The sequence below is a fragment of the Pocillopora verrucosa genome, chromosome 10 (genome assembly GCF_036669915.1).
Source record: "Pocillopora verrucosa isolate sample1 chromosome 10, ASM3666991v2, whole genome shotgun sequence".
Classification (NCBI taxonomy): Eukaryota; Metazoa; Cnidaria; class Anthozoa; order Scleractinia; family Pocilloporidae; genus Pocillopora; species Pocillopora verrucosa.
Window position 1 is genome coordinate 17882757 of NC_089321.1, and position 21743 is coordinate 17904499.

Below are 21743 nucleotides of genomic sequence, written 5' to 3' on the forward strand. Positions count from 1 at the left end.
CACTGCCAATTGCAGTTTCATTCCACCGAATGTAAATACATATCTCTAAGTCGCTGGTGAGTTAGAATGTGATCAAAGGCAAACAACAGATCTCATTTGGTCCCTGGAGGTCTATGGTATCGAGAGAATAATAAAAGAGAGCGAGTTCTCTACCATCTGAAGGATGGTCCAAAGCGTGGTTTGGTTGGAGAAGAGCTCTTAATAGTTCTAAGATAACTGAGCTCCCACCAATCAATCCTTGTGGTGAAATGGGTGTTCAAAATGTGAACAATCAAAAGATCGTCAATCTTGCCAATCTAAATGACCATCAAGACCATCAAAAATAGAAACAATCGATTTATTCACTTTTTTGGTCAAAATATGCCAACGGAAATTTCTTTATTGAGATATTCATCAGGGAGAAAGCAACGTGCAGGTATCACATGGACCACGACTCAAACAGTGAAGTACTTCATTGTAATAATTAAAGTGTTGCTTTTTATGATCAATCAGGATTGAACAACCATACAACACAAAAAATTAAATTTCACTCAGACCAAAAATATCAACTTCAAGAAACAAGGGAAGACAGTTTTTCTTTTTCGATCGAAATAGGCATTTTGATCTTCCTTTCAATAATCCTAAAATCCCCTAAAGTCTTTAGTGTTATCAAGATATGTAAAAGAAGTTTAAATGGAACAACAATATATACAAGAAAATATTTGATTGGAAACAGTAGCCGTTGTGGTTTTTTTTCTTTCTCTTGAAAAAGATAGAGATGTTGTTTTAAGTGGAACAGTTCAAAAATTAAGACCATATGTACCATCCACTGTTGTTGGAGAAAACATTAAAAATTTCAATATACAGAGAAGAACAAATTTAAAATTTGTTCCTAGTGATATTAAACCTTCAGCAGGATTCAACACAAAGGCAAACCCAACAGAAGGAGGAAAGTAGAAAATTGTCAGCTCTCACTGGAATACAGATGATGAAAATGCTATAATAAGTTCTCCTTTTAGGTGTAATGGGAAAAAGCCTCTCGACTTTAGTGTAAGGGGAATTCCTCATAATATATGGGGGAACTTTTAAAACAACATGGAGAGGGTTCAATGGGTTTAATGAGGGTTTAAACTCAGACTGCCATACTTTTCTAATTTGCAAAGACACACTTTTGACAGAAGAACAAATCAAGGCACACCACCACGACTTCTTCATAAGAAGATACAATAATGATGTTGATCCTGTCGAACGATTGAATTTATTGGGGATGATGGGATACTGAAGATTGACAAGTTAATATGTTTAAAAAGTATGACATGTTAGTTTAAATAAGGAGAAATATAAAAAGTGTCTCAGTAGTTGTAAAATGAGAGTTCTGGTAGAAGTTAAAGGGTCAGTATGAAAAAGTGGTCCGGGCTTGTCCCGGATCCCTTCCCATCCTTTTTTCGGTAATTACCTTATCCCAGAACTCTCATTTCACAACTACTCCTTTCATTACTGATTTGAAAAGGGTCTTCAGTTCAATATGTAAGACTACAGTAACATCTCTTAAACCCTACGACTTCAACAGTTTCACTACTTTACAAGTCAATTAAAATTGCCAATCGATTTTTCTTTGCTACTACAGCGATGTTGTTCCCACACTTCAGGTGGTGTGTAACACTGCCTCACTGTACGACAGAATCTGTAGACATTTTGCCTTATCCCCGTCAAAACAAACCACTAATTTTTTTCCGTCCTTAGACAACGCGATTTCTACCGGTGGAGCTGCGGTTCTAATAGTTCTTACCAATGTTCCCTCTTTGCTATAAACATGTACAGCGTAGCCTTCACAATCACAAACCAAAATTCGACCATTCTCAGAATCAACTGCAATACCCGCGAGATCTTCAAGCATGCCCTTTCCAATTTCTCGACGAAATTCTCCTTGAAGGCTGAAGACTTTGACACTCTTGCTGTCTGCGTCAGGCACAAATAATTCTCCGTTGAGGAGCACCGCCTTTTTTGGGGAAGACAACTTCCCTTCACCGAACACGGATTCTAATTTTCCATTAACATTATAAACCAGAACGCAGGAATTCGTTTCGGAGGTGAGCTCTTGGTATCTCGGACTTGACGTCACAAACAAACGCCCAGATGAATCGTGCGACAGAAAAGTGAACTTTACTTTTGGGATGGGAGTCGTTGGGAACTTGCGCTTCAGATTTCCACTTCGGTCGTAATGCAACAATGAATTAGTTTCTCTGTTTAAAACCACAATTTCATCGTTGTGCGAGTATGTAATGTCCCAAAAGTCGCCAAATATGAAAAGAAACTGAGTGAGATGATTTCCCTCTCGATCAAAAATATGCACGCGTTTGTTTTCAGCATCCAATACTGCTATGTCTCCGCATTTCTTTGACACCGTCACCGCAAACGGAAAGAAGTTAGGGACCTTAATGCTGCCTCCATCGATATGTTTTAAGACTTTTTCGTCGCTAAAACTTTCGTTGAGGCCAGCTAGTGAATGTTTGTCGCTATCGACCTCTGCGCTTTTCACGCTCAGATCTCCAAATATAGATTCTGCGTTATCTAAAGAGAAGTCGCTCTTCGTAAAGGTAAGTTCGAATTTTCGAAAACATTTTCGCCTTGCTGAAAGAATTTGAATACCAGCAACTTTAGCGAGCTCTTCTAAATGCTGCACCTGTCTCAAACCACGTTTATCTCCGTCTTTCTTCTTCTCGACGCTTTCAACACAGCTGGAGGTCTTTGCTAGCAGATTATTTAGTTTTTCCTTTTGTTTGTCGAAGGTAGTTTCGGGGTAATTGTTATTCATGTACTGATCAACTTCAAGAAGTAATTGCTGTTCCTGATCACGAATTATGTCAATAACATGATTTGCTGCAGTTTGGATTTCCTTTTTCACATTTTCTGCTTGTTTCTTTATTGAGTTTCGGCGGACGTCCATTTCTTGTATTGCGTTCTTTAGTCCTTCAAGATTTTCCCTACTTCTTTTCAAAGCTTCCTTGATAAATTCATTATCATAGGCCTTTCTAGAGGGATTTTTTTCAATCAGTCGAGCCAGCAGATGGTTCTTCGGAAACGCTGAAACTCCGGCGGTTGGAATGAAGGACTCCACTCGGCAAACTGGGCATTCGATACTTGTCATGGTTGAATTTTTACATGTCATCTCCTCTAAACATTCCTGACAAACATTGTGAGCACAATTTGGCAAACATTTTGGCTCTAGAAATTCCTCTAAACAAACCGGACAGCTAACCTCATGCTCTACTGCCGCCACAACTTCATATAGTTTTATAGATTGCTTTGTAGCCATATTTTTGAAGTCTTGATGAAGCAGCACAGTCACCCGACAAAATGGTCTGTTTGCCTCTTGATATATTTTTACCGTTGTGCTGCGCCTGTCACGCATATTTCATATTTGCATAAAAATTGCGGTTTTCATGATGTGTTGAATTGGCACCTGAGTGCAGCTTGTTGTTATTGCAGTTGTGAGGTGGAGCCCTCGCAAGCCGCATGCAGTTCATCCAGCATAATTCGGTTTAACTGTTGAAAACAAGGTTGACGCTGTCAGTGGTCTTTGAAGAACGAGGAACAACACTAGTGTTTCCTGTAGTTCAATGTGATGTAATACTAGTGGTTACATCCCTTTAGTTTTGCCCAGCCTCACAATAGCGTGTGTTATTATGTATTCCATGCTACGTGTGTAATTATGTATTCCATGCTACGTGCGTTATTTGCGGGATTGGCATGTTTGACAACGACAGCTTTGAGCGGTTGTTTACAGTTTAATTTCGTTTTCAATCATGATGATGAAAGAGTAAAACTTTCTTGTATGGTTACAAGGTGTTAAAATCTGATCTATAGCACGCGCGGAAGAAACAAAAGGCGTGACTTGATAACTCTCCAATTAAAGGGTATGTATTACAATTGAAATAATAAGCCGGAGATGGCCACTGATTACAAGATATTGCTAAACGTTAAATTAATCGCAACTTTTCCATGTTCGAAGATAACTGGTCCTGCAGAGTGAACAAGGATCCGCAACATAATCACCTTTACCGTTTAATATTAGTGAATATCTCTTTGAGATGTCACGACACGACACCTCGTACACTCTGGTGCTGCAATGAATAATACATAACATGCAAACGAAAGAATTATCTGACAAATAAAAATTTCCACCTATTTTACTTAAAACTTTAAAATTTATTTTTGATCCAGCCTTGCAGTTTCCAATTAAAATAACAAAAAAGTTTACCGCAGATCAGATCTTACGAAGAAGACTTTTCCTTGCTAACTCCGGTCTAGTTCACCTGCTTGTCGTATTTTATTTGCCATGTTTATAGTTTCATCCCGGGAACCCACGTAAATTGAAGGCCCTCCCTATGAATAACCCTTTAAGGTTACTCCAATCACGTGATCAAACTAGTTCACCAGATCGGAAAAAAACATTCGCGTCGCTTTATTGTGACGGTACAAATCATTTTCGTTGTCGCTTGAAATCATCATGTAAATCGTAAAATGAGGGAAGCTTTTTTTCATAATAATAATATCGGGTCAAAACAATCTAGCCCTTTCACTGATGTCGACTGCGCAATGCAAACCTTCGTAATTTTCTTCAAAGAAGTTCCAGCACGCATAATGTTATGACATCGAAGGACAGCCTAGGCATCAAGGTTAGAAACCTGTTTCTGACCTGTTTCATCGCGCTAAATTAGGGGTACAAATGAAGACACTAATACCAAGAAGAACTTCTTTTTTATTTAACAGTGCAACGATAGCTTGTATTGAAAATCTGACAAGGCACAGCGCTCTTAACAGAAAATGCCTCAACTTCAACAGTAATTAAAAACCTGGAATTTATTTCTTATGATATCTATAAAATTACAAAAATTACTTTATAATTTAATGCAATGAAAAAACGAATTCCACATTAATTTCACTCTTGAGACTGGTAGGGTCGCAAAATCGCCGCAAACTCACAACATTACCTGACATGATCCAAAAAATTTACCATTACTAAATATCCCGAGAAACAAGTACATGAGTCTTGCTGGATAGATGAGTTGACGCTTCCTTATTAAAAAAAACGACATTTCTCATTTCCATTATCAACCAAGTTGTGTGGCAAACGGTATTGATCGTGTGTATACTGCCAAACATTAAAAAAAAAAAAAAGGATTCAAGCTAACACTGACTTAATAAAATATATATATAAAAAAATATATGTATATATATAAATTTGGTCTCAAACGGATCCCACTCAGCTAAGAGATGGCGAATTAGCGTACAGTTCAGTCTAATGTCCCCTGAGGAGTAATATTTTAACAACAAATTCTGCTCACAAAATCAGAACAGTCAATAATATTTCATGGGTGCGATGACTGCCATGTGCAGGGGAACTAGCTTATGATGTGAAATATTTTGTTTTGTGAGATCAAGCTGAATTTTTATGACTGCGTTCTTAAATATCGAGAAAATTTTTACTCATAACCTTGGAAACACTTAATTAATTATATCGAATAGTCAAAACACAGAGCAGGTTGGCAGATTCATTTGTATCGTGTCACTGCCTTCCACCAGCGTAAGTTGGATTCTCGAATGTGGTCTTGGCAGCTTGATACAGGGGATTTTTTTCCTGAAAATCAACGATGGGTATCACGTCACACAAAGACTAGATAACAATGGAGGATAAACATTGAGAAACCTAAAGCAAATTAATTGATAGTGAATACGAAATTCTCATATTTTGTTTTAATCGATCAACAAGGAGGGAGAAAAGAAAGAAAGCTTAAAATACTCTTGAGCTTAACATTCATGAGAGAAACACCTCATCTGTCCTGAACTCCCTTTTCATCAACACAGACGTCGTGTTGACGAATGAAAAACAGAGGCATGACAATAATGGGATTAAAAAAAGCTTGTGAAAAAAAAAAAGAAGAAAGGATATCGTAGCTTAAAGTTTGGCAATCACTGCTTAAAGAGGCTGTTGAAAGGAAACAAATTGAACTTACCTTGGTCCATCTCGAGTGCATTCGTTCTCGTTCAAACTTTTGATATTCAATGCGGTCCTGAAATAGAAAGCAATACGAATTCAGTAACACGGACAGCCTAGAGTTAGCACCGTAAGGACAATGGTTGTTTCAATAAGGAATCCTTTTTTTTCATTTCACACGATTTTAAAACCACTTCTCCTACAATAGACACTGATTATAGCTCGATCGTTGTTTGAATTTCATTGGCTCAGACTAAGACAATGGTTTCCCTCGCTGACGTAACACAAAACGTGCTAAGATTACATTTAAAGTTGCTTATGAACCCGTAAACGTGAATGGCACAAACCGATTAACTAAGATGATTTGATCTCAGAGCCCTACTTGTTTCTTAATGACAGATCTGGTAACCAACTGACCTTGACTTTTCAAGTTACGCTGGGTTAATCAGAGGCATTTGACGAACAGCTCCAGTTATACACATTTGCACTCATTTCAAACCGAAATAAAAGGCGCAGCGGAAGAAAATTCAAGTTGATTAACCATCAAACTTAAGCTAACATACCACCATAGTAACGAAGGCCTTGACAACAATTAATATGATAAGACCCAGCAGTAATATTCCACCAATCACACCCAACACAATGGGTAAGATGGGTGCTTCTTCAGGACAACTCACTGAAACAACAAAAAAAACGAAAGCAGCGTAAGAAAACCAAGTCGGACAGCTACACAAAAAGTGTTTTCACTTTCCAGTTGTAAGTTCAAAGAATTGTATCAAGGGCTAATAACATTATCCTACGGATAAATCGCTATCTAGCGAATAAGTGGAAAGCAAAGCGAACTACGCTATCCAACAGATAGTGATTTATCCAGAGGATAGCATTCCCCAATCTTCGAACAACCGGAGCCTGGAGTTTAACAATTGTAAAATAAGGGGCATTTTCAACCTGCTGGGGTCTCCTGAAATAGCAAATTGAACTATTTTTTTCAAGATTAACTTAAGTAAAACCACACATCAGACAAGACACTGAAGCATTACCTTTCTCTTTTTGAACAAAAAGTACAAAGCGTTCGCTGTTTTCCTCTGTTTGCGTGGTAAAGTAATATGTGCATCCGTCAACTTCACCCTCACAGCGATACAATCCTTCATCTGTGCATGAAAAAAGGGCAACAAATCAAATCAATTCTGCATAATAATAATCCCACCCGCATTTGATGCCAGCTGCGTTGCCGACTGAACGCTTTGTGAATTCTAACTACAGAACCTGTACCACACGTTCACGGATCAATTGTCTCAACCCACAAGTTGCACAGGCTAAACATATTCCATGTCTTTGAAGCTGGTCACATTTGATTGGCCTCGGTTTGGCTTAGTATTTCTTTAAGCTCAATATTCTATTAGGCTGTTTCCCACGATGAAAACTATGCACGTTCTCTGATTCTTTCGTTATGATGGGCGCCTATTAATCCTCACCTGTTTTTTTTTCAATATTATCCACCACCTGAACTTCCAGAACATTAGCTTCACACCTATTTATTTTTTTACACTGCTCCAAGGACTGGCCTTCGAATGTTGCACACAGAGCACAGTCTTCATTGCGACTACACATGCCGTCTTCACAGTTCTAAAAGAAAGATTATTTTCACACGAAAAATGTTTAGTAAAGTGTGCATGACAAGGATTTTAAACACCACAATTTGATCGCTGTGTTACTAATCACATTCTTGTATTTGGGGTGTCCTCGATGCTTTTGGAGAGGCATCTCTTGCATAACGAATGTCTTACCTATCACTGGGAAAAAAATCCTCTTCATACCAAGAAAGACAACGTACAGCGTGCAGAAAGTACTGCAACTTTTAGTCGAGTAAAACTGAGATTATCGGAGAAATGACCGTCTGAAATCGTTGGTTCTAACATTTGTTTGACAGGGGTATGGAGTTTTCCCCAAACATAAAAATGCCTGGAACTCTTTTAGTTAACAAATTGTCTCCTTTAAAAGGTAACTAGAATTTCACAGTGACTGACCCAGTTCACTTGTTATCCACCATTAGCAGGGAAACAATCTAAGACAACGAGATCGTGGTGCATTTCGACATTGAGTCACTATTCACTAACGTTCCGCTCGACACAGCTGTACATGCAGCTCTACAGAAACTAAAAAAAGGATCTAAACCTAACCAACCGCACGGCAATAACAAAGCGCAGATAAGGAACTTTAAACTGCATACTTCCAGTATAACAGATCAATTTATTAACACACAGAAGGCATAACCAAGAGGAGTCCGTTTCCCGTTTTTATTGTTAACCCCTACATGGTGAGTTTTGAAGGGCGAGCATCATTTTATAAGCCCTGGATTTGCAAACGCTACATAGCGTAAATTTTCAGCTGCTCTTTTGGAGAAGGGTTTTGTAGGGAGTGGCATCTACCTCCAAGCCAAGTTCAATGTATAATACTGTAACAGTGACTGAAAAAAGTCATAACACCACTTACCGGACACTTTTCACAGTAGGTTCCATCATAAGCACTCTTACAAACACACTTGTAGCAGTTTTCGTCATCTGGCTTGCATTCGCCTCTCTCAGAACCTCCACAGATCTCCTGAAAAGACACAGAACAACGGAAGTAAGAAGCTGGCCTTTTTTTTATTATAATATAACTTAAAAAACAATCGGTGAAGGGATCACGGCAAAAAAGCTGCCTCACCGAATCCGCATCTTTCTTGCATTGGGTTTCTGGAGGAAAGTATGTACAGTTCTTCTTGTCACAGTTAGCGCCATGATACTTTGGTTTACACTGGCATTTACGGCAACGACAAACTCCACGATCAGGACCTGGAAAAAGAAAAAAATCCATACATCACCACATACCAGTAGCGCCTTAAGACAGCTCACAAATACATAATCACCATGCTAAGGACTTTTAATTCTGTTTACTGTAGAAGAACCATACCTCCACATAATTGGCCTTTATCTTCAGGACATGAGAAATCATTGCACTGGCACAAGTCCCCATAAAACCTTTTTCCTTGCTCCTAAACAAGAAGCATTTACGGCGTCAGCGAAAACAAGCCTGATTGTATCCATAATATTTGAGCCCAACCTTTTCCCTTCATCCAAGTCGAAAGCAGTTTTTTTTTTCTAACCAACATTTCAAAATGGTTATTCTGTTCTGTTTCTAACCAACATTTCAAAATGGTTATTCTGTTCACTCACCGCTTTGCAAACACACTTTCCACAGGCACACTCGCCGTTTCCACTGCATGGCAGTTCGTCTGTAGAGTTAGAGCTGCAGGTAGAAAACACACAGTGTTACTGCAACAATATGACCCAGCCATTCGTTTTACATTCATTCCATATTTATACCTAATCTTAACGTAAAAATTTGCTCATCTCCATATCTGTAAAACGGAACAAATATTCCGTACGCTCATTTACGTGATAATAATTCTTCTGTTAAACGTAAAATGACCCCTGAAAAGCAAAACTGATGATTTTTGCATTGTCAACAATAGTCCTAGATATAAAAGAGCATGATACAGTAACGGCCGTCGGTTTTTTAACCGACTAATAACTGTTTTTAACACTGACTAATAAGAGAGAGGTTGTGACAGGCTGTCCATCATGGCTGAAATTCAAGACATGCCAAAACCATACTACTGTTTTCTTTAGTAGGACGTAATAAGGGTTGTGGACTTGAAAAACTTCTTAAATTTTACCTACCTTTTACATTTAGACTGATCCTTTGATTTGTCAAATGGCGTATCGCACTGACAAAATTCTCCATACCTTGAAGAAAAAAACGTTTGATGAGTGCCTTTTTTGGTGCTTCCAAAGAGACTTATGAGTAGGATTGTGGGTGTAACGTGTAGCGGCAAAAGTTTGAATAATAAAACGCGCATTGGCAACAAGCAGGGATCAATTTTAAGAGACTACATCCAACGTAAGCAATTGTTTGTAACTGACCTCAGTTACTTCTGTAGGTCTTGTCCACTGATCACAATAATAATTCCCTGGTGATTATTTAAACCCCACCCTTCCCTCAATCCCTTCCCCCCCCCCCCCCATTACAAAAAAAACAACAACAACTCTCGGGAAAAAAACCCTCGATTACCTTAAAAAAGTGACTTGAAGAAGACTTCGACGACTCAGTACTCACCTCCCTTTGTTACAATCACATTGTCCACAGGCAAACGTTCCATTTCCTTCGGTACACTTGGTGCTGTTTTCCTCCTGTTCAGGTTACAAAGGGTTACGTGCACCGTGTTCAGTGCTAGCAATAGTCTTAGCCGGATTTGCATTTCGCATCACGATTAAAATCTCTCAGTAATCTAACCGTTATGTTACACTTAGGGCAAGTCGGGTAAATCCTGCAGGCTTAACTGAAAGCTACCCACAAGAACAAAAGACGAATTTCTTTGATCTTTATCCAAGATGGGAAGAAAATAAATGTCTCGGGATATTTATGAACGTAAAAGCGAGAAGGTGAAAGTCTAGGAGGGAGGAGAAATAAGAAGATCTGCAGACTTTTTTTGAGCAACTGAAATAAAATTTGAATACCTAATAAATCTTTCGAATTTCTTGGTTCAATTTTCAAAATCATTTCAAGAGAGAGTGATATGATGGCATGGGGAAACGAGGGGGAAACTTTTTTTTCCAAGGAAGTCGCCATAGAAGCCTTATTTTTTTCCGTTTTGGAGCCGCTCTCGCACTCCAGGCTTGTCCTTCAAGTTTTACACCTATCTTTTTGGTGATTACATCATTCAAGACAAAGAGTCCATGCACAAAAATTTCATTCAAAGTGGCTTACCGCCATACTTGGCTTCCCACAGTCGCACTCACAAACATAATTCAGGTCTAGTTCTACAGCTCCAAATCCTGGTACACGAATTGTGAAGCTACAAATCCGAAAAAAGAGAGAAAAGAAAATGAGCAAACGATAATTACAAAAAATGCTTTGACGAGCGAGCATTCACTAGAGTCTGTAAGTGATGCACTGATAGCTCCTCGCAATCAAAGTTACACTAAAATTTGAAGCAGTGGGAGAACTGGGAACAAACTCGGCCTCACTGACCTGCTCTGCTGCGCAGCTCCTGCCTCAGGGCATTGTTGTAACGTCACTGACACATCAAAATAAACCTAAAGAAAAAACTTTTCGCATCAATAAGAGATCATGTCATCTCAAAAATGAAAGCAAAAATCCTAATTAATTTTTTTCTGCTGATGTAAGACACAATACCTTTTCTCCAATTTTCACATTTGAACATCTCTGGGTTTGGTCATTGACTGCATTAGGCCTTAAAATATAACAGAATAAACCAGTCAGTACACATATTGGTAACTGATGGTTTCTGTGCAAGAGAACTGTGACTGTAAAAATGTCTAATACCAACCTATGTTATTGCTTCTGTGCATAAATTAGATCAGAAGAGACAGATAACTGACATACAGGTTTTTTGTACAACCACTTTTCACGGTGCCACTTACCCACAATTAGCTTTGACAGTAACTGACACTTTCTCCGGAGCATTAAAGACCAAGCTGACCGACGATACAATTTCCTGTAACAATTAGAACAAATAACAAGTCTTAGTTACTTGAGCATAGAGGAATGTAAATTTAAAATTATTTGGGAAATGTTAAAATTATGATTATGTGGAAAATTATACGCAGTGTTTAAGCTGAGTATTTGTGCAGATGTCTTATGACAGAGTAAGAGTACTAGTAACTGTTTTTGTAGCTCGAAATCATTTTTTCTTAAGGTCCTCTGCTGTAAAATTTAAGACAGCAGACAAACATTCAACTCTCTGTTAATGGTGACCACCTCTATTTTACCTAATACCTGTATTTACAAAAAGAATCCATAGTATCTCTAAAATACAGAATTTTCCCTTCAGGCCTTTGTCAGGTTCACCTCATATTTTCTAGCAATCAGGTCAACAATGTTTCCCGAGTCAACTGCAAGCTCTCCACTAACAGCTCCCAAGTCACTCCACATGGATGCCACACTCTACAAAACATTTAAAATTAAATGGAAGACCTTTAGAAAATATATATATATATATATATATATATATATATAATATATATATATATATATTATATATATATATATATTATATATATATATATATATATATATATATATATATCATAAGAAAAAATTTGAGAAACATAAACCATCAAAAGTTTGTTGGTTTGCTTCCCTAAAAACTGGAAAACATCTGATACAAGAAAGCCCTGTCTGTAACTCCACATGAACTGTTTTCAGTGTTTTGGTAACCATAAATGGAAGAACAACACTGAAATTATTTGAATCCAACATGTTATCTTGGATAATCATATTGAATACAAAGACAATTCCTACCACACAAAAAATGGCATAAACATTTAAGACACAAAACTTTTAATAAATACCTGGTACAGACTGGAGACATCCTTAACAACAGCAAATATTGGGATAATATTGCTCTGCTGGAGTCTGTCATGAAGCTGAGCCAGAGAAGGATAATCCTGTGAAATGATGAAACAACTCCTCTTATCAGTAACTATGACTGGTAATATCAACAGGCAGTTTATATATCTTGAGATGCAATCCTGCATATTCTACAATTATAACACCAAATGCAATTAAGCTCTTCGTTTTCCACAAGATCTCTCTTTTATTTCCAGATATCCAAAGTTACTTTTAATGTAAAAGGTAATGTCAAAAATTGATGATTAAAAAGGTATTAAAAGGCTCCTTCCTCCTCAACTGAATACATATTGATACTTGAAATTACTATCACTGTCCTGGGTTGTTTGAAGGGTAAATAATGCTATCCACAGGATAAATACTATCTATCCAGTACAGTATGTTTTATTCACTCTTATTCACTGGATAGCAATTTATCCATTGGAAAGGGTTATTTGCTCTTTATACAATTGGGCCTAAGAGTGTTTCCAGCTAAAAACCAACCAAGCACAGCCCCTGATGAACATGTTTGGGTAATTTTTAGCACTGGGTACAAATCACCCTTTCCTGTCAATCATACCATTTCATTTGACTTTGAGTAGAAGTCATAGTCTCCTTGAACATCTTTTTTCAAGTGGCATTTTCCATCATTCGGAGTCACAATACCACCAAGCTGAACAACAAAATCATAAACAAATCACTTAGCTATATATGATGGATAATTGAGCTTAAAATTCTGTACAAGGTCAATTGAAGGAAAAGCCAATATGGCAGGCATACTGTATATGAGAAAAGGAATGATACTTTCCATCTCACTTCCAGGGGCAAATGATAAAAATAATAATATCAACAACAACAACAATGATAACCATACAGATAACAGTAATAATAATGGTTTATTCAATAGATTCCACTGAGCAGCTCCTCATTGAAACTATCTTTGATCTTATAATACAATTAAAGTAAAATAAAATAAGTTAAAAATGATGACACTAACAAAATCAAATGAAACAAATAAAAATATGATGCCTTTAACGCTTCAAAACAACTTATCAAAACCTTCCTTCCAAAATTGTATAATGTAACCATAAGCCTTTTTAAGAGATAATCAGGAAGAGGATTGTTTAAACAAGACAAGTTGCTCAAATCAGAGGGTACGCTGATAAGTTTGATGTTTGGGGAAATCTACATGTATCAACAATTTTGGATGCTTTAAGTGAAAAAAATTCGTGTCATCCAAATAGTAATTATACTTTGGAGCTAGCATATCAATTGAAACAGAGATAAAATGTAAAATATAAACAACAAAATTGTCCCTCAATCTTTTAAAGTGTCAATTGATATTTAAGAATACAAACCTTTCCATCCCCAGCAATATGAAATGGAGCATCCGAAACAAAGACAACCAGACGGCGAGATGTACCATTGGCACCCCAACCAATTTCCTACACAATAAAGCAAGTTTAACAATTAATCAATTCACCCAGGAGTTTTGAATAAAAATTCAGCTTTACATAATTTTTTGAATGTAAAACTTTTATGGACAGTTTTAAGCCAGATTAGATCCATTCTTTCCAACCAATCATTGGGAGCATAAAACCGGGAAACGGACTATGTTTGCCAACTCAACATGAAGAGTCACTCTTACACATGTAGCTAACCAACAATTCAGCTCAGACCTAACCACAAATCACACTATAATTGAGGTTTTTAAGCATTTTTCCTAGTACTCAAACAAAACTATCATTCCATCTAGTATCCTTAGCATATGCATCTGGTCCAGTTTCACAATTTCTCTCCAGAGAAATACAAGAGGGGGTAGTCCGTGTGATAAGAAATAAATGGCATTGACAACAGTCACATTTAATGTCCTATGTTCATGCCACTGACCTTTTCACAAGCTGCTACTTGCATCAAGGCATCAAATCCTCCTTCAGGAGCATCAAGATTACCAGAAATGACCTGATCCTTAATTTTTTGCTATAAAAGAAAGATATCAGAATGAAGTGCTCATACTCTTCACTGCAGCTCAGACTAATAACAAATTCAAAATTATTTTAAGCTTATACTTAACTAAATAAAAATTAACTTTTGAACTCACTGCTGGAAAGGTCACAGAAAATTACAAAATTACACTTACTGCAAAGAGTGGGGCATCATCAACAAGTGAGAGAATGTGTCTGTAGCCATATGTAGGCACACAGGTTACTTTGTCTGAAGTAATACATGGAAGCTTTGTCCTACAAATCAAACAACAATTAAACCTCACTTGTGACACTGATTCCTCTAAAAGAGAGACCTTGAAAATTCCAAGGAGAAAGGGTCCCAAGCTTAAGAGAGGAAAGTAATAAAACACTGGAAATCCCACATGAGTGCTGGCAGGGTTAACCATTCATTGGATGGTGGGGTCATAAATTTTGCAACAAAATGGCCTCTATATATTGTAGGTTAAAGTGGAATTCTAGTGGAGGCAGTGCAGCTGAGTAGCTGAATTGTCCAGGTGCCAGACTTGTAATCTGGTGGTCCTTAGTTCAAGCCCTTCACCTTGCTACTCCCTGGATATGTTCTTGGTTGCCCTAAGTTCAACTCCTTGGCTGCACTTTGCATATAACCAACCTGTCTCCCTCTGGCCAGTTGAGACTTTTAAACTCTATGTTTATTCACTATGATTATATTTGTTTACTTTAACCCTGAAAAGTCCCATTTGAGAAGCAGTCAATAAATATCATTATTATAACTAGCTGAGAGTATTTCTAATAAGGTCTATTTGTATCTTTCATTGTTCAGAAAGTAGGTTTGACCCAATTGTCCAGTTGTAGTGTCCCTATACTCTGTCAGGGGGCATGAATAAAAAAAAATCAAATCCTTCGCAAAAGGGGATTGTCATCAATCAGTAAAAATTGGAAAGTTTCAAATTGAAAATGAAGAGTTACTTACTCAACTCTGATGAATGGACTGACAGTCTTGTCCACAAAAGAACCAAAGCCCAGTTTTGAATTTTTTGTGATGTTATTTATGCTATCAGCTAAAGAAATTAATCAAAAGGACACACAATTATTTCAATGTGTAATACATGAACTTATTGTACTAAACACAAGCAATGCAGTGCATAATTTTTCTGTTTCAGATTGTGAAAATGAATTTAGTTCAAAGGCAATTTGTTTCAAAACCTAAAATTCAAAAATAAACTTTAACTTCAATATATAAATTCCACTCTTCAAAAATTGTCAGGAGACATCAGCTGCAAGTCATGAACATGGGACAAAGAAAAATTGTAAGTCCCCATAAGGAATTGAACCTCAAACCTTCACTGAGCCATGGAGACTCATTGGTGAGCTTTGCCATAATGCCCAGTCAATAGAAAGCTTCAACATCTCCTCCCCCCTTCCTTCCCTGAGCAACCCATGGGCATTCCATTGTTGTCCCCATATTATAAGTATTACTTGTTCTTTAAAATGGAGAAGTTTAAAGGTAAAGAGTCTGCTCTTATGAGTTACATACTAAGAAAGAAAATTTTCATGTCAGAGAATGATGCTTACCAACAAAAAACCCAACAGCTGCACCAAGAACTAATATGTGAATTTGCTAAATTGTACAACATTAAATGGTTGCACAAAGAATCATTCAATATTGGGTTGAACATTTCAATGTAATTTTGGCCCAGGGGATGGGAATTTGAATGAACCAGTCTTCAAAAGTTAAAATGCCTAGGGGGGTGCCCAAGGGGGGATGTTGAAGATTTGAAATGATCAACACATTATTAGGCTTCTCACAAACTGCTGGGTTATGCTATGTCAAAAGCCTTGTGTGGATACACAGAATTAAAAAGATGGTGAATTTCAAGCTTAGCAATAAAGTAATGAAAGAATGATCAATGTTTTTCATCTTGTCACAAGTGTGGAACACTAGAAAAATTCTGAGTCCACATGGGGAGTTCTACCTCAGACCTGTGGATTCCACAACGCAACACTCTACCTCTGAGATTGTGAAATGAGCTTCAGGAAGTCTAATGCTTGGTTGATATATGAAATGCCTCCCTTATCTTATTATAATCAGCAATGTCTCTGTTAACAAGGTCAAAATTCACCATCTTCTTATCTTATTAACCTAGTAATATTTCAATGATCAACTGTTTTCTAAAATTGATTACTACAAATTATACCCTAATTATCAAACAGATTTTTTTATTTAAAAAAACATGAATATTATAACAATTACAGTCCTATGGACATGTGACAGTGAGGCAGAAATATCTCTGCAAGAAATCTTTGCGATTTTCAAAACACAAAACATCAAAATATACTCAGTGCAGTATAACTGCCTCAGTGCAGTATAACTGCCCCAGTGCAGAATAACTGCCTCAGTGCAGTATAACTGCCCCAGAGCAGTATAACTGCCCCCGGTGCAGTATAACTGCCCCGGTACAGTATAACTGCCCCGGTGCAGTATAACTGCCCCGGTGCAGTATAACTGTCCCAGTGCCGTATAATTGCCTCAGTACAGTCTAACTGCCATATTGATTTTCCTGTACCTATTGTTGTGGCCAAAGCAGTCAGTTTTCCCAAGTCATCTTTCATAGAGTTTGACATGTCCATGAGATAGTACAAATCTACAGGGTAGTTTTCTGCTGGTCTCACTGTTAGTCTCACTGTAGTGGCCACTCCTGTAAATCATTTACATGATTATTTATAACATTTCCCCAATCACATTATCACCACAGCTCACAAATATAAAATTCTGCACTATTTAAGTCACATGGCCAATTTCATCGCATATCTCAGTTTCACTACCATGAACAGGGCGTGAAATTAATTTTTTTTTTCTGATAGCCACTTGGCTCCTAAATTCTTCAAAGTGGTAGCCAAGTGAAAAAAAGTTGGTTGCCATTTTCAAAGACAAACAAAACCTTCTTTTAAGCTGTCAGCATTCTAGATAGACCCTCCAAAATTAAGTTTGGGAAAAGATCTTTAACGTGCTACAAAGTGGACACTAGGATGGACGATATACAACGTTAAAGCTCACTTAATTCCAAGTTATTGATAGAGATGCGTTTATTGCGTTTTGGAAACAAACTTAACAAGGAAGTTTGCAACGGATTTATCTTTGCAAATCTTTTTAATTCACTTTATCTCTTGGTAAGGTTATGATGAAACATTCTAGTTGCCAATTTGCTGACTAATTTCCAGGATTTGGTTGCCAAAGTGAAAAAGTTAGTTGCATTGGTGCCTGTATTAGGTGCAATTTCACGCCCTGATGAAGCAACTAGAAGTATTGCACCTCCCCATAGATAGGTCTTAATTTGTCACAGACTAATAAGTTCTAGATCATCAGACAGCCAATTACATCAGGGATAACATGTATCTCAGTTTCACTAAAATGAAGCAACTAGTGGTATTGCACCTCCTCATGGACTGGTTCTAGTTCATCATAGGCGACCTCTACAATTTGGTCAGTTTTCCTTGTCAATTTTCCAGTACAAAACTGCAATCCTGTGTGCAAATCCAAGCACTGTGAGATGTGTCTTACCCAGGAACTCAACACATTAAACTGTAACAGTAATATTACTGGCATATTACTATGGGACATAATAGATAAATCTCTTGTAACATATGTCTAGGTACTGGTAGGTACCAGTAACTGGTTAAGATTAAGGTTAACCTTTAGATAGTAATATAACTAGAATTGAAAAACTTCTCAATGAGTACTCCTGAAAACATCCATACAGGGGCTAGTGATAACATGACTTGCTACAAACATGTACAGATACCATGCAAGTTTACCTGACCGTAAATTCACTTTGATCCTCTGGGGTTGAACTTGGACTTTTGGTCCCACAGTACTGTCCTGTATTTCACAAAATGTATGTATACATTGTCAGAACTAGGGTTACGGTTGACTGATGAAGTAGGACAAAAATTGCCTTAATAATGAAATTAATTGAGCATTAAAAGGATTGTACTGTACCTCTTCATTATTGAACTTGCTCCCTGGATTAGAAATATTACTCACAGGACAACCAGAGTTCACTAAATTATCTTGCGTATCACAGCGGGATTGTCCAAAATTCTAAAAGGAGAGATTAAAAGTTAAATAATGCTGACTTATAGGCACCTTGTTATAAAAATTTGCGTCTACAGTTAAACATTCTATACGCAAGGGTAAACTCTGATTTATCAATATCACACTCTCATAAACCCAGGCTCTTGACCAATACATACCTGGTTGGATGATGTATTTCTGGTTATGAAATAAGCCACAAGTGTTCTATTGGAGGACCATTAACAACATTTTGCTTTTACTATCATTGAAAACAATTAGGTTCCATGTTGCCTTACACATGTTCAGAGATCACAGAAGAGGCACATTCATGCGCCACTGCTCCATTGCATCTACACTCTTTTCTTACCACATTTTGATGTCATCTGTGTGGAGGGGGAGAGGGGGTGGGAGCCCAGAAGAACAAGGGACAGGAAGCAGGATCTATCTGAGGGCAGGAAGTGGGAGCAGAAATGGAAAAGGCACTCACTGTTGTTTATTACTTCATTTCATTCAGTCAAAAACCAGTACACAGCAAAGTTTTACTTCCGTTTCACATCCACCAAGGTGTAAATTAAAATTTTATCAGTGAGCAAATGTAATTTTTACTCACGCTGAAAAACAGCATAATATGGCGGAAATTGGACTTCTATCAAAGTTGGATATGTGATAGGTAGATAGGTCATGAATGAGTTTTTCAGTGTCTGGAAAGCTGTAACAGTTGAAATTCTCCAACAAGCAGAGTGAGTCGGTCAAATGTCATCAGAGGTAATATTGATCAGCTTTGGCATATTTTGGAATGCAAAGAAACATCAGCTTGCTAGCCAAGGTTTAGTTTAACAACACTGTACCTTACTGATAACACTAGAGATGGGGAAAATAAATGGAATTATCCCAGTATATTAGGGATTCCTAAATGCAAGTAAATACACATTTGAAACTGCAATAGCTATTGAACTGCACAGTAGACTGAGAATTTCTTTTATGCTGTGAGATTAGCTGAGAGGTGCAAAGAAGAAGGTGAAACTGGTTAGGACACATACTCAGGAGAGAGGGTGAGAACAACTGTTTTACAGCATTAGGTTGGATACCAGAAGGTCTAAGGGTAAGAGGGAGACCAAAGACCAATTAGAGAAGGATTGTCGAAAGAGAGACGGGTAAGGCAGGGTGGAAGAGCTGGAATGTGGCCAAGGCAGTGACATGTGACGGGGAAGGTTAGGCAGACAATGTGACAGCCTTATGTGCCTGCTTGTGCAACAAGCAAAGATAACGATGATGGGTGAGATGTTAGAATCAATGCTTAAACTAAGATAGCCAGGTCAGTGAAAACTGGCCTGTAATAATGTTCATCCTGAGAAAATTACCTCACCTCCCATAAAAGATGCAACACCAGAAAATGGTCAAGATCAAATGAAACACTTTGGCACACCTTGCCAAAAACCCATGTTTCTGTTCATTTTTATTGACCAGAAGACTGGAGTAATACAGTGAAGGGTAGGAGTCATGGCAGAGGTGCACAAAACTGTGAGAAGAGAGAAAAAGTGGTATGGGAAGTGGGAGGCTGTGACCCACCTGTCCTCTTCCCTCTCCCTTCCCACATCTGTGGTCTATCATCAAACAGACACCTGACAACATTTTAATGGATGAATCGACTACATGAATTAATATAGAGTTCTTCCAATTCCTATTTTGAACACAAACATCCAAAAACACAAGTTGTGGGAAAGCTAAATCTCCTCTTAAACATAATCCTTTGCAAGATATATTTATTGTGAACAGAATTACCTCTTGAGAGCACCAGGCACACCTGGCCACCCCAATGCACTCTCGACAAGTTGTTCTGCTTCTACAATTATCTGCACCTACATTAAAATATAGACAGAACACACCAAAGTTATGTTTTTCTTGTATGATTTTCACAGAGTTATAAGAAAGGACCATCTCTGGTTTTAAAACAAGTTATCCATTCTCATATTCAATCACCAAAACAAAAACACTAGTTACTACATTATGATCATGGATTAAATAGGGCTGGAGAATAGTTATTAATTATCAAAATAAACAAGAATGACAAAAGGGCTTTTTGATATTTGGCAAAACAAAACATATTGAATTATGTTTACACAGAGCAGCTTCTGCTTGTTATTTATTTGATGTGAAAAGGAACCTTTTCTTACACACCTGAGCCAAAAAAATTTGACACAGATTGGACAAAATGATGTTGGAAAGAGTATTTCACTTACTAACACAGAGAGAAAAGAAAAACACACAAGGTTGTACCATGTGTTTCAAATGAATGGTTTTTTTCTAATTTCACTTCTTTCAAATTATGCACAAACCCCTCATGATATATGTCAACTGTCTCTAGATCAGATAAAACTTTAACTTTGTTTGGCCTGGTTCATACTACTGCAAGGCACTGATCAAGTAAACTGTTCTGAAGGAAGAGACTAGCCTGAAAGCTTCTAACCAGATGGTATTCAATATAAATAGTAAATTTAACATGAACCACCTAAAATAGCACCCTTTTCCGTCATTCTATGCTTTCATGGAAATGGTACCGTCTATGACACAAACATACTTTTAAAATAAAATACCAAATCTTAAACCACAAAGAAATCGGACTTACCTTGACTACATACATGACCAACTATGATTGTAAATAAGACGAAATATAAAATAAATCGAGATCTTTCTTCCATTTTAACTCCTATGAATAGAATGAAACGAAACAGTGAGAATGCTAAAAGACGTTTTAGATTAGCTGCCATTCAGATCAGTGGTTTCTTACATCTATTAATCATACACGTGATGGAATGATTTAAACTTACTTATAAAACAAATGTTGAGTGAATATCATCAATGAACAAATCTTGAAATGAACAAATCTTGAAATCAGGGTGTATTGTGCCGAAAGTGAATAAACAACCGATCAAGCCAATTTCTAGAAATTTATCAAGCCAAAACAAAACGAAAAACTTTAAGCTTTTGATACTTACAAATGACTTTTGTCCTATCTTTAATGTCGCTTGAATCAATGCTAACAAGTTCAACTAAGTGCTCGATGTCAAACTCTATCCATTCTCTTCTTCCACTAAGGAAGTGAGCAATACATTCCTTCACTCCAAATATGGGTATGATTGCCATATTAATTTAAAGGCGACGCCAACTTCCTATTTGGTGGGGTTCACTGACGTACTTCCGTTAGACTTACAAATAGCGGAAACTACGCATGACTCGGAACTACAGTCAGGTCAAATGTGCATCTGAACAGGAA

General features: G+C 37.3%; 2 protein-coding genes across 3 annotated transcripts; both read right to left on the bottom strand.

The window, feature by feature from the left end:
• Positions 1-819: 819 nt before the first annotated feature.
• Positions 820-3352, bottom strand: LOC131782336 (tripartite motif-containing protein 2-like). Its single transcript, XM_059099065.2, has one exon. The coding sequence runs from the start codon at positions 3293-3295 to the stop codon at positions 1625-1627; it is 1671 nt and encodes a 556-aa protein (XP_058955048.1). The 5' UTR covers positions 3296-3352; the 3' UTR covers positions 820-1624.
• Positions 3353-4723: 1371 nt separating this feature from the next.
• Positions 4724-21565, bottom strand: LOC131782320 (integrin beta-1-A). Of its 2 annotated transcripts, XM_059099044.2 has the most exons (28): positions 21466-21565; positions 21096-21176; positions 20252-20328; positions 18395-18496; positions 18211-18274; positions 16962-17093; positions 15368-15455; positions 14571-14670; positions 14321-14410; positions 13789-13875; positions 13011-13103; positions 12394-12489; positions 11891-11986; positions 11464-11537; positions 11216-11273; positions 11051-11115; positions 10787-10874; positions 10136-10209; positions 9700-9765; positions 9193-9265; positions 8930-9011; positions 8684-8811; positions 8471-8578; positions 7453-7603; positions 7018-7128; positions 6541-6653; positions 5997-6053; positions 4724-5620 (listed from the first exon to the last, which is right to left on the bottom strand). In XM_059099044.2, the coding sequence occupies exons 2-28, from the start codon at positions 21166-21168 to the stop codon at positions 5549-5551; spliced, it is 2418 nt and encodes an 805-aa protein (XP_058955027.2). In that variant the 5' UTR covers positions 21169-21176; positions 21466-21565; the 3' UTR covers positions 4724-5548. The 2 variants fall into 2 exon arrangements, with proteins under 2 accessions (XP_058955027.2, XP_066029115.1); XM_066173018.1 differs by lacking the exons at positions 4724-5620; positions 5997-6053; positions 6541-6653 and having other exon boundaries at positions 7080-7132; positions 7456-7603.
• Positions 21566-21743: the final 178 nt, after the last annotated feature.

Coding starts and splice junctions, on each gene's coding strand:
- LOC131782336 (XM_059099065.2), bottom strand. CDS start 3,295: ATGGCTACAAAGCAATCTATAAAACTATATGAAGTTGTGGCGGCAGTA.
- LOC131782320 (XM_059099044.2), bottom strand. CDS start 21,168: ATGGAAGAAAGATCTCGATTTATTTTATATTTCGTCTTATTTACAATC. Junction 14,411..14,570: donor ATGATGCCCCACTCTTTGCA/GTAAGTGTAATT, acceptor TTTCTTTTATAG/CAAAAAATTAAGGATCAGGT. Junction 11,987..12,393: donor ATGTCTCCAGTCTGTACCAG/GTATTTATTAAA, acceptor AATGTTTTGTAG/AGTGTGGCATCCATGTGGAG.